General features: G+C 42.4%; 1 protein-coding gene across 5 annotated transcripts in view; it reads left to right on the forward strand.

Annotated features, from left to right (window-relative positions):
• LOC108241542 (RNA binding protein fox-1 homolog 2) overlaps window positions 1-13,142 on the forward strand; it is a 59,117-nt gene that overhangs the window by 42,079 nt on the left and 3,896 nt on the right. For 2 of the 5 annotated variants that reach the window (XM_017425769.3, XM_017425773.3), the window contains 7 exons: window positions 1,736-1,897; window positions 2,318-2,371; window positions 2,467-2,559; window positions 6,433-6,520; window positions 7,830-7,886; window positions 8,895-9,045; window positions 9,690-9,735. In XM_017425769.3, coding sequence (XP_017281258.1) covers window positions 1,736-1,897; window positions 2,318-2,371; window positions 2,467-2,559; window positions 6,433-6,520; window positions 7,830-7,886; window positions 8,895-9,045; window positions 9,690-9,735 — 651 coding nt within the window. Of the gene's footprint in view, window positions 1-1,735; window positions 1,898-2,317; window positions 2,372-2,466; window positions 2,560-6,432; window positions 6,521-7,829; window positions 7,887-8,894; window positions 9,046-9,689; window positions 9,736-10,197; window positions 10,235-13,142 lie in introns of all 5 variants that reach the window. The other 3 variants (XR_005232924.1, XM_017425770.2, XR_005232925.1) reach the window with 3 other exon arrangements.

Raw genomic sequence — 13,142 nt, forward strand, 5'->3', positions numbered from 1 at the left:
AACACTGGGTGCCTTTAAATCTCAACTTAAAACCCACCTGTTTAGAGTTGCTTATGGCTAAATTAGGGTTAGAGTGCGGGTTTTTGATGTTTGTCTCTTTCTTACTGTTTATTCAATGTCACATGCTGTTTTTATTTTGTTTTTTTTGTGTTTTTTAATTATGTAAAGCACCTTGAAATGCCTTGCTGCTGAAATGTGCTATACAAATAAAATTTGATTGATTGATTGATATGTGTCCATGGGTAATTTGGATTGCCTGCTATTTAGGAGTAACGGCTTTGATTATCACATTGAGCACTAACACTGATGGGCGGCTATTTGCTGAAGAGAATACGTAGGTACAGTGTCTTCCCCACTCCGCCTGCAGTCTGTTTGTTTTGACTAAGTGCAGCAAAGATAATAAATTCTAGGAATCTGAATCGAAGGCATCTGAAGTTTTTTTTTTTGACTTTTTTTCAAAGAATCAGAAAATTCAAGAAGTCCAGTTGCCTTGGATTCTCATTGTGCTGGTGCAGACTGAGAGTCTCCATCAGCGAGCAGACGATAAAGCTTCTAAATGAGTAACGGACCGCAGGCAGTCAACAACATCACTTTCACATCAGCCGCTTTTACAAAGCTCTCCACAATGACTGTTTGCATTTCTTGTTATGGTAAATCCACTGCACATCCAGGTCAAAGTCAAATCAGAGGTTACGCATGGACAGGAAGTCATACATCCCATCAGTCAGGGGAACTTAAAACTTTCCATACGATCCATCATTTAATCCGATCCATCCAGTTTACCTGCAGCACGTCCTGGAAGCACATTTCCCAGCATTGCAGACTGAACCTGGGCTCCACCTGGCTGGTCATTAGGATGGGTCTCTGCTCAACAAAGAGTGAATGTTTCACGGTTGCTCAAATTGCTAAAGCAGCAACCAGCCTGCGTGGGTGTTTTCTCATTTTTGTATCTCTGAAGGGTTCCCTCCTGTTGCAGTAATTTTAGAGGGATGTTCAGCATCTGTTAGCTCCAACTCCAGCTAGTATGCACATATAGTTGTAGAATTAGAGTTTCCATCAATAACATGTATTATAATAATAGATCAAATGTCCCCACCGTTTATCGGACCCGGTTTATGGGAGATGCCACGTTGTGCTTTTAGAACCAGAGTCTGCCCACCTGCTCCCCCACATGCACTGTGTCACATGACCTTTCTTTTAAGCAGGAAGTAACTAATTACAACTAAAAGTGATTGAAAAAATATTATTTGAAATTTGAATAAGCAAAGAACTATATAATTTAAGAGGCAGCACCTTAAAAAAACTATCTGAGCAGGCTTCATTGGGTCTGGAATTATAATATATGTCAATGGTTTACACCCACTTTTTAATTTTTTTACAAAAGAAGTAAGACACTGCTGCCAGCGACTGTTTTTCCATCTATAGAACTGTGCAAAAGTCTTGAGTTATCCTTTTTTTTTATACTTTAGAGCCAGACACTATTGTAGTATTTGAAAGTGGTCTTGATCAGTAGTTCCCCATGCTTTTAGACCTTGTTTTAGTTGTTTGGTTTTGTTTTCTGGATTCTTTAGACATTGGCTGCCTCTATTATTTTCTGTCTGCTGTAGCAACAGAATCAGTGCTTTAAAAGCGTTCATTTAAAATAATTATCTATACCACCATGAGTATAATCGGCTCATAATAATCATCAATATAATCACCTAATCAGCCTTTTCGTGTCTTTTTGCCCCTGCAGTCAGATGGGTCCTCCCAGATTGAGTCTGGAGTTGGCTCGGGTGGCGGGGGCGGTGGTGGGGGTCCCGGGGAAGATTCAGACGCCAAGGGGACCCCCAAACGTCTCCATGTCTCTAACATCCCCTTCCGCTTCCGAGACCCTGACCTACGGCAGATGTTTGGGGTATGTAGATTAATGCTTCATCATCACATAACATCTGTGGTTTTAGACTATAAGAGTTTGGCTTGTAAAAAAGCCTTCCTGTTATTTTAAAGTCATAGATTTTATTTAAGTTTTAAAAGAAAAGAATAAGGCTCTGTCATTTCAACTTAGATTCAGGCGGTCCTTGTACAGAATGTGAACCCTGCTGGCGGGTTATTTAAAGTGAAAATCTGCTCTGGAGCTGTGCTGCTCAGTAAGAGAAATGCGTCTTAAACGCGCTGCTGAGAAAAAGAGCAGAGGCGAGGAGGAAAAGCGAGAGAATACCCGAGCTGGCTCGGCTCCATCTTGTCATGGTTGCACAGTGCTGACTCCCTGTGGCGAGCATGGGACCTAAATCCTGCTCCTCGTTCTCCTCATCCTTTGTTGTTGTTGTTGTTTCAGCAATTCGGCAAAATCCTTGACGTCGAGATCATTTTCAACGAGAGGGGTTCCAAGGTAGGCCAGCGGGGTGGAAGGGAAAAAGAAAACCCCTGTGTTTCAGAAATTTTGAACAAAAATAAGCCCTCCTCCTCCTTCTCCTCTCCCGTCAGGGCTTCGGTTTTGTCACGTTCGAGTCTAGTTCGGATGCAGAGCGGGCCAGAGAGAAGCTTCACGGCACGCTGGTGGAGGGACGTAAGATCGAGGTAAGCCTCCACCCTCAGACCTGTGGCCATTCTCTCTCCCCCCTTTTCGTCCCCCCCCACCCCTTCATGTCTAACAATGACAGTACACATTCTGCCCCAGAGAAGGTTTTGGGATGGCTGTCCTGTGTTCAGCTCTACTCCTACCCCCCCCCCCAACCCCTTCCTCTGGCTTCACTACAGCATGGTGCAGTGGCGCCGCACGCTCTCTCATATGATGGCACCTCCTGTAGATGTTATTGTTGGTGTTGTGGGCTGTCCATTGCACCTTGATCTTTAAAAGCTGTGTGGTTTGCAAAGCTTGCTGGGTAAAGTGGCTCCATGACAAGGCATGGCTGGTGAGACGTCACCGCGACACAACGGGGTTCTGCTTCTGTCACAGCATGCAGGATCCTTTATTTATTTTTCTGTTTTCCTGCACCTTTTTCCATCCCCATCATCACTTTCTTCTACGATCATGACGAGCGGCCATCTTTGGTTGTGTTTTTGACCGGGGGGGAGTTAAAGGAGTCGGTTGGTTTTTCTTCTGTGGAGGTGGGCGGGGGGATTGCCTGCTGGTGTCTGCTGTGAGAGGCTGCTGTATGTCGCATGGTTGGACCACGAGGTCAGACTCTGCTGAAGATGTTTTTTTTTTCCCCCACTCTTTCACTTACCTTTCTCGCGACTTCCTCCCGGTCGCGGTTCTTGCGTTTTGTGTGCTCAGAGATCGATGCATGTNGGGGGGCATTCTCAGCGGCCGGGGAACGGGGAAGGGGAGGGGTGGGGGTGTAATCTGGGGAATGAGACTGCTGTGAGAAGTGTGGTGTCATTTCTGATTCTTCTGAAGGAAAAAAAAAAAAATTCAAAAAATAAAACAAATTTCTGGATAGTCAAAAAAAACAAAACACTTGTTGTTTGCACACACCTTGCAGAACACCAGATCTCATGGAAGTGCATTTTGTTGTGACATGTTTATTTTTTATTTTTTTGTATGTTTGTTTTAATTCGTCAGCATGAGCTTGGATTTCGGTTGCAAATGGCCTCGGAGATGAAAACACTGCGTCATGCTTCTGCCATTTGCTCTGGCTCCTGATCTTAAATCATGCTTCTGATTCTAATTTGACTGACTGCTGCGGCTCTTCTGCATGGGTCTGGAATGTCCTGCACTCTTCTCTGTGTCTGTGTGTGTGTGTGGGTGGGTGTGAGGATTGTTTCTGTTTTCATTTTTTTTACTTAAAAATGGAGGGTGGAGAAAGAAGTGAAGAGAATGCCACAGATAGCTGTCGTTCCCTCTCCTTTCTTATTATTACTTTCTTTATTATTATTATTATTACTGCATAGGATGTCCTCCATCTCTTTCGTCTCTTTTTCACCAAGCCAGTCTGTCTGTCAGTCTGTCACCCTGTTTGTGTCCACATGCACCTGATTCCCCCCCTCATATCTCTGTTCATTTCCCTGTCCTGAGATGTAGTTAGGTAGAGATCTGAGAACATATATATATATAAATATATTTTATTTCTGAGAGATTATTTTTGTCAGCTACTTGAATATTTCCCAGCATCCTTAGTTTCTATTGTCCTTCTCATTTGTTTGAACTTTTACGATGTGTGTCCATAGAGGGTTCTCAGAGGTCAGGTTGTTGGCTGATACTTGTAGGTTGACATGTGACCTGTTACATCACTTCCTCTCTACCGCAGGGTGGGGGTTGCTTTTCATTACCTCATTTTGTTTGTTTAACCCCACCCCACCCCCTCCTTTTTTAAAATTTTATTTTATTTATTTATTTTCGTTTTGGTTCATTATTTTGTTTCTTACACATATTTTCTCGATTTCCCTGATGATTTTTGTATGTTGTTGTTGTTGTCAGTCTCCACGGTAACTGCTCGCGTGTCCTCACGCCGTTTCCCTGGCCACGGTAAGTTGTGTACACATGGCATCATCTTTGAATGACCCCTCCCCCCCACCCCATCCGTCCAAATGGAGGAAAAAGAAAATGAACTTAAAAAAAATAAAAAATAAAAAATGCACCCAAATAATGAAGGGTCTCCTTTGTTTGCTGAAGGGAGCTTGATTGATTCGTTGATTAATTGAACCTGATTGGCTAATCCTGAATCCTGTGATCGATCGGGGAGGTGGTGAATGAAACTGTTTTGAGATTAGCCATTGACCGCATGGCATTCCAATAAGGCCACTTGTATAACTGAATGTACTGCATCTATCTGCAAGTGCAGCGACTCTGACTACCACCTCTTAATGCATTCATTCCAATCACCTCTCCTAACTGCATTGAAATCCAGAGCTGAATCCTGCATGGTTTACTCTCTTTCTAGTCATCTGTGTGATGTCATGTAGTATTATGTCATCTCTCTGTGTCATGTGTCAGCCAATAGCTGCATTCTTGCACCTTTTTTTTTTTTTTAGTGGGACGGCATGCTGAAGCATGAGTGCTACATTAGCTCTACTGGAGAGGGGATAATAGCTGTCTGTTTTATCATGGCGCGCTGTCGTGCTCGACGCTCACTTCCTGTGCCGATGCGGCGTAGGCAGGTTTCGCAGAGTTCCCATTTAAATCAGAGCTATGGACCAAAAGAGGCCACAGGCATCTTGCTACTAATGTGATGCAATGAAGAACAACAACAACAACAAAAAAGAAAGAAAGAAAGAAAAAAATCAAGTAAATTTTCAAAGGAAAACGTTTCAGCAGTGACAGCTTCTCCTTGTTCTGATTTCTGTGACGAGGTGTCCCTTGATTTCACTTTTTTTGATCAGTTTTGGTTCTGGATGGTGTGTGTCGGTGGTTGTGTGCTTCGAGGTGTTTCTGGTGTGTGACACTGATCTGAAATGCCTGGCAGTGTTTCACAGCCATGGTACGATTTGTTTTGATTACTTTTTCTTTAGTTTTATTTTTTTGGAGGAATGATATTTGCATCCCCCCCCCCATCCTCTCTGCCTCTTCTCTCTCTGTATTGCACCATTCATCATTTCTCCATTGTTGCTCATGTACGGTTAGATTCATCGTAGGCAAACGGTCGGATGTGCGTTGAATGCGTGCTGCATCTCATTGTTTGTGTAGCTGCACATTTGGTTGGAGCGTTCACCCTCTCCGCCTCTCTCTTCCCCACCTCCTGTCCGTGTTTCTCTGTGTGTCTTCATGTGGACTGGCATCTCCCTCTGCATCCCTCTCTCTCTCTGTCCGTCTTTTCTCCGTTGTTCCTCCTTCCTCTTCTGTATGATGTGTACGTTGATTGGGAGGGCTTTTTTTTATTTATTTGCCTCTCACTGCATCTGATGCTTGCTAATTGGTCCGTTTTGCTCACTTCTGGTGATGTGATGCGCTCCTGATTGGCCGTGTATATTTTGTGTATGAACTCTTCGATTAATGTTATATTTCATCTTTTCTTTTGCATCGTGTGCGACTGATGAACCTGCTGCTTAATTCAACTTCTTTTTCCCCTTCTTTATTTTTGAAAACAAAAAAATAAACGGTGATCTTGGATTTCTTTTCGAATGCCTCTGCTCTGAAAATGTTGGATTTTTCTCCGTTCTGTGTGCCAGTGGTTGCATTGTTTGTGCGCAAAAACTGCCTGACAGCTCGCCAGGATCCTTGTTGTCCATGTATTTCTCCTTCAAAATAAAGCGCATGCATCAAATACCATCGCTGCCCATCAACAGAATTAACCCCTGTCACAAGTTTATAAAAAAAAAAACCCAACAATTACAAGTTTGATGACACCTCACACGAAAAGCAGAAATTCACAACAAAATCTCAAGTGTGTCATCGAATTCTGCTTTGGAAAGATTCTTGATTATGCAACATATTTCATATATTTCCCCAGTAATGGTGTATCTGGCGAAGTGTGTTAAATTAGCCCTGTTAACCTTGTGTCTGGTACCCAGGTCAATAACGCGACAGCCAGAGTGATGACAAACAAGAAGATGACCACGCCGTACTCTAACGGAGAGGGCATCGCAGCGCTACCATATGGTAAATGTGTTCGCTCAGATTCATCGGCGACATATTTATAGCACAATGTGACACGTTCCTACAGACGCCGGGGTGTAACGAGACTTCAACAATAATTTTTAAGAAAGAAATTGGCCACAAACTCGACTGACAGGCCTCCTTCCTGTCTGATTTCTCACGAGTCTCTCCAGACCTCTCTAACCTTTCATTAAAGCTGTGTGACCTTTGACCTTAAGGGGGTCAAACTCGTTTTCACAAACCTGATCAAAGGCCAATCTACTTTTCCGTAAAAAAAAAAAAATAGAAAAAAAAGAAATGAGGACATTTGCCATGTTTTTCAGATTTCTTATGTCCAAATATTCATACAAAACTTTGAACTTAACAGTTGAACAAACGGTTTACTTGACTTTTTTTAAAATAAGACTAATTCATTCAAGTCTTTCTTTTGTGATTCACTGGTTTCTAAAGGAAACATTTTACCACAGCCTATAAAACAGCTGCTAACATTCCACCTTCAAAATCGCAGATGAAAAAATAAAATCTTAATGTAGACTTAATAAATTCAGACACTCTGTCGCTCAGATGTGCTCTGGAGTTTGAAGAGGACATTAGAGGGAAACTCCTCTGTGCATGTTTCTTTTTTATTTTCATCAGAGAAAACAAGTTGCTCACACTGGTAAAGACGGATATTAAACAGCTTGCGTGGCGAGGAGAGGGGCTCTCAGTGAACCGTACAGTCAGATTTCGTTCTACGAAACGACTCTTCCTTTCAACTCAAACGCATTAACGAGACGTTCTGACTTTTTTTCTTAGCGCCAAAGTCAACAAATCACCGTGCGAGCTCGCCACCGAGTCCGCTCTGTTTCTAAATAAACGAGTGACGGAGGCTTGTACCTGCAGAGGTTGCAGGAGGGCGGGGCGAAGCTGCTTCCACATCAGGGCTCAGCGTGGTCCTAGTGCCCGACCACCTGCCCGAACTGCTGCCACACAGACGATTTAAAGCTGTGGAGACATCTTCATCGTTGTTTTTACCAGAGGACGCCGTGCTGACTGCAACTTGATATTGCTTCAGCTTGACAAGAAGTCTCGTGACGTTTTTAATTTCACGTGGACAGAGATCTCGTTACACACCCTGTACAGATGTTTGTGTAAATTACACACGTTAGTTTACAGTATGGCGTGATCAAGAATGTAATTAAAAATCCAATAAACTAAAGCCTGAATAATTCACTGTAGAAGACGCAAACAAGTTAGGGAAAAAATGTTCAGCTGCTTAAAGTGTTGTAAATGAAATGTTGCTTTAATGTTGTTGTTCTATGATTTTGAATAGCTGGTTGGAAGTTGAGCCCGATGGTCGGAGCCATGTACAGTCCTGAGCTCTACACAGGTAAGAGTCACTTTTATTCTCACCAGAGCAAGACTGGAACAAATATTCAGTTAAACAAGTTGTATTTTTTTCTGTTTGACAAGCAAAAAGACAAACATTTTACTGTTGAAAGCTTCTTCAATAATGTGTGTAATAATAATCTACAGCAGTGGTGTCCAATCCTGGTCCTGGGGGACCACTATCCTGCAGGTTTTAGTTGTTTCCCTACTCCTCAGCAGGTCTTTATGTTCTGCAGAAGCCTGTTCATCACTCAGTCATTCGAATCAGGTGTGTCAAAGCAGAGAAACACCTAAAACATGCAGGATACTGGTCCTCCAGGATCAGGACTGGACACCACTAGTCCACACTATTTCAGATCCTCTGATCACACAACTCGAACAGAAATGCTGAAATACCCATAAGGTGGCAAAACGTCTTATGTTAACGATAAATCAAAATACAGATTTCTTTGGTGCTGGCTGCAATGGCCTCTCAGTTAATAACTACTTCAGCTCTTGATCGAAGCTTACTGGGGACAGATGTAGAAAACGTGACCTCCTGAGGCTGCCGATCGCATCACTCCCCCAGGAGTCGAGCAAACGTTCGGCTGATCAGGCAGACTGATGCATTCAGGAGACCGATGCTGAAGTAGTAACACGGACGTTGCTTGGTTGAGAAAGCAGCAACAAACTAAACAAATAGTATTATGCAAAAGTGTAGAGGTTTAATATTAATTAAGGTGGTGCTCTTCCATCACTTTAAAGATCCTCTAACTGCCTCTTTAATATGAGCTGGGCAGGTGTCATGCCTTCTTATTTTATTCTAAAAGAACTTATTTTATTATAAAGGTGGTTTTTGACTTTGTCAATTCCCCCACCCCCTCATGTTGATTTAAGAACAGGCTGAGTGATCTTTATGTATTTATTCACAGGGACATTAACACTGTTCTAATTATTGGTAATAAAACCAGCAGCAGCTGGTGGGATCTTAATCCTCGCCCCCTCTCATCTCTGACTCTCTCTCCGTTAGTTCCAGGCTTCCCTTACCCCGCAGCAGCAGCAGCAGCTGCCGCCACCACAGCTGCAACCTTTCGAGGCACCCACCTCCGGGGTCGAGCTCGGCCCGTCTACAGCGCCGTCCGGGCAGCTGTCCCGCAGCCCGCCATCCCCACCTACCCCGGGTAAAGAAAACCTGCTTTCAGCAATAAAAAAAAACAAAACAAAGGAATCGCACGACGATACGTGCGTTTTCTTTTAAAAAGCATGGCTTCACTTATTAGGAAGCAATTTCAAATTGTGCATGCTGTGTGTTATGAATACATATCTACGCAGAAATTGACTTTGGCAGTTTGCTGAGCTGAAATACCATTTCCTTGTAGCTTCAAAATGGGGACGCGAGCTCGTGTGGCTTTAAAATCCAACTGAGCGGAGTTGCTTTTCCGTGAACATTTGTCTCGCCAGCTGAAGTAGCAGTAGTAACACTTTAAAGTCGGTGCATCTGTATACAAAGAGGTGGTATTTTGTCTTGCATGTTGCACGGTGTGTAATAATCTCACCCTTCTTTCTCTTCTCTCTCTCACAATCTTTTTTGGCACCATTTTCTCACCTCACCCCTCCCTTCTTCTCCAACGTCTCCCCCCGTTTGTTGTTTTCGGCTCTGTCCACACGGTGGCGCACCGCACCTTTTTATACTCTTTATTATTTTTTCTTTTTTGTTTTTTCCTCCCCCTATTTTGTTTTTGCCACCACTGCTTCTTTTTGTCCTCTCTTGCCTTTCCTTCCTCCCACCCCCCCCCTCTCCTTCTGTCGCCTGTCTCCCTCTCAGTGTGATGGCCTATCAGGATGGTTTTTACGGTGCGGCCGACCTCTATGTAAGTACGCCTGTCTCTCCTCCACTGCCTCACTCGTCACCTACGTTTTCTTCCTCTTGTCTGTGGGTTTTCAAGTGTGAAACGGCGCGGATCAAACCCATAGAGGCGTGTACTTTTTTATTTTTTTTATTATTATCATTTTATTTTATTTTTTTGGCAGTTTTGATTCATCACCTGCTCCACATTTTATTATGCCTGAATCTGAAATTAAGGGGTTGTGTACATGCTCATATAGAGTTATTTTACCAGTAATACAGATGATAATTTACAGTCCCGCCTGAAGTGAAAGATAATCACTCCCCGGGGGCTGCACGCACCTAAATCATTCACAAGTAGACTCTTCTAGGGTTTGTTTCAGTGCATTCACGAGTACGTTTTGTACCAATGTGATTATGAGTGTGTGCCTGTGTGTGTGTGCGTGTGTGACCAGGTTGACAATAGCTGTTTCTGTTCTCTCTGTAGACTAGTGTTTCAGGACATTAGTGGCAGATTGCCCCAGGTAGGGTTTTACACTCTCTGTGTGAGAGCCAGTGTGCATCCTCCTCGTCTCCAATGACTGCGTGCTGCTAGACATTATTGACCATCTGAGATTGAAATGCCTTCTCTGTCTTCTTCTACTAACTCACTGGATTCTGACATGGGTGGAGTTACGGAAGGGGGAGAAAAGAATTGGGTTGAAATCGGATTTCTTATCGGCGCAGGCGCGGGATGAGAGGGACGTAGTGGCAGAGCAGTGCGGCTGAGATCTGGGGATAGGCTCGGCTGTGCAAAAGTTGTAAGCCAACTTTAATTTCTTTTTTTAGGCTTTTGCTTGACCAGTAGTTCTTCAGGCTCTCTGAACTGTTTCATATTACTGCAATTTCTCCCGTTTTCCGTCCAGTCCTTGCACGCGACCATGACGGCACAAAAAGTTTTAAACAAAGATCTGTTCAAAGTATGACTCTCAGCTACTACCACACCAATGTTTAACACAATAACTGTGAAGCTGACTGAGTTAAAGCCATTTTTTAAAATTATTTGCTAATGTTCATTAGCCGTGGGAACCATCTTGGTTCAAGTTTCCTTCACCGGATAATCACTTGGCGTTGTACGTCCAAGAATTATTTTCTGAGAGTTTCATTAAAACACATCTTGTGGTTCACGAAATGTTTTGCTAACACACACACACACACATTTGTTGTCTGCCTTTTATGGGTTAGGCCGATGATGACGAAAGTGAACAACAGGAGTATGGATGGGAATCTGTCAGCCCCCTACGATTTGATTTGATTACGACTCAGAGGGCCTTGATGCAAATATTAAAAGATTATTCATTCATTTTGATTATTTTTAAACCTAAACAACTGCCTTATTTTACACAAATAACACTCATTTATATATTTTCATGCCTAATAAAGAGTACACAAAAACATATGTCAAAAAACTTTATTAATCCCAGGCTCCTGACCATCATTTGGCATACATGCTAACTTAACATTGAAAACACCATAGAAAAGCTAACGCAGTTAGCATCGTGTTAATTACTGGAATTTTATACACAAATCAAATGTTTCAAAGTCATTACTAAAGACAGTCAGGATAGGATGACTTCAGCTGTTATTTACAGACATATAATCTTCAGGATTCAGTGAAGAATAGATGAAAAACATGAGAAAGCGGAGTTTCACTACAACATGTTTCTGCCACAGGAAGCTCCAGTAACTCTTCTGGGACAAACGGCGCCGAGCATAAACCCCTCCGCTGACTCTTAACGTGGCAGCACAGAAACCTAACAGAGTTAAGTGAAGTAACAGGCAATCACGCCTCTGAAAATGAGCAGGTACTGGACTGGAAATGAGTGGGAAAAGCAGCCGAAGTTTCAAGAAAATTACTGATAGATTATCAGAGAACCTGAAGAACTGTTGATCGAGATCACTTCAAAAGACTCCAAGTCGTGCTCCTAGGAAGAGAAATAAAAAGAAATGAAAAACAGATCAAGACTTTTGCTCAGTATTGTACAGTTATAATCAAAATAAGATAGATTAAATTTAATCCTTGACAAAGGATGTGAGCTAATGGCTTTTTAAAGTTTTCAACTATGTACGTTTTAGCATGAATCTTTTTGCATCATTCCTACTCGTTGCGCCAGTTCAATTGAATCATTATTGCTTTTTATACTTGCAGTTTATTGCGCTCTGAGCTCATATCATACAGATTAAAAAAATATAAAGAACCAGCAGGTTTTATTTTACCAAAAACAACATCAACACGCCCAGTCATCGGTCAAACCACTGTTCTGACCTTTAAAATGTTACAGGACCGTCGAACAACTGAGCAGGGGTAGAGTTGCCTGATAGTAGTAATAACTTAGAGCCACACGTGTGGTCAGACGTCGACTTTGTCTGACGATTATTTTGCGCCCGTCTTTACCGATCGGTAAATTAACGTTTGAAGAAGCGCGAGACGCGAAACGTTCAGTTCGATGTAACGGGATGTACACTGAGTGTACTCTACAGTCAGAGGGATGCACTTTAGGACCGATCGACGGTTAATTCAGACCCCTTCCAGGAATCTCCCTATCTGTTTCACCTGTGGCATGCTAACTGAATCAGTGTCAGCATGCAGACATACTCACAAGGCTGACCCCCCCCCCTCGACTCCCTCCTAGTTCCTCCTTCTAGCCTACAGATTCCCCCCCTTTCTTGTGTCACTTTTTCTCTCTCTTTGTCTTTTTCTTCCCTGCTTATCAAAGCATTAGTTCCGATTTGGGGAAAGGTTATGAACAATTAATATCTTACCTGTCGTAGATAGCTCCTTGAACAACCTAGCTAACGGCTAGTCCAAGCAGATCTGAGACCAAAGCTTTCACCTTAAAATGGCTAAATAAAATTTTTTTAATCTATTTATTTATTTATTTTGCAGTGGTTTACGCAAACGTATTTTTATTGTAGAGAAGGACAATGATTTTCAAATATTTGAAGTCCAGTTAAAGTTGGCAAACTCAAAACCTATTGCAACTTTCACAAGTTCTCATCGGGGTGCATTTTTTGATCCAACACCTACCACCCTTCCTTTGAAAAATAAATAAATAAAAAACCAACTCAGTCCCCATGTCTGTGTCTGTCATTATAGTTTATTTTGAAAGGGTTTTAAAGTGGAAACTCTGATCACTGGTGAGCTCAGAGTACGTGCATCCTCGTTGACCTACTAAACCAGTGAAAATAAAAGCATATAAAGATCACGTGCTAGCAGGGCTAGCATCAGCTCACGTCTCCGTTTCATTAGAGTTTTTTAGCTGCAGGACTTGAACAAAAACTAAACAATTCAAAGAGTGTTTTTGTTATTTTTCCCTATTCTACAAAGCTGTAAATTTTACATAACTGTTATTCCTGTAGAAATATTGTGAACCTCCTACAGGATGTTCCCCA

This window comes from Kryptolebias marmoratus, linkage group LG3 (genome assembly GCF_001649575.2).
Source record: "Kryptolebias marmoratus isolate JLee-2015 linkage group LG3, ASM164957v2, whole genome shotgun sequence".
Taxonomy (NCBI): Eukaryota; Metazoa; Chordata; class Actinopteri; order Cyprinodontiformes; family Rivulidae; genus Kryptolebias; species Kryptolebias marmoratus.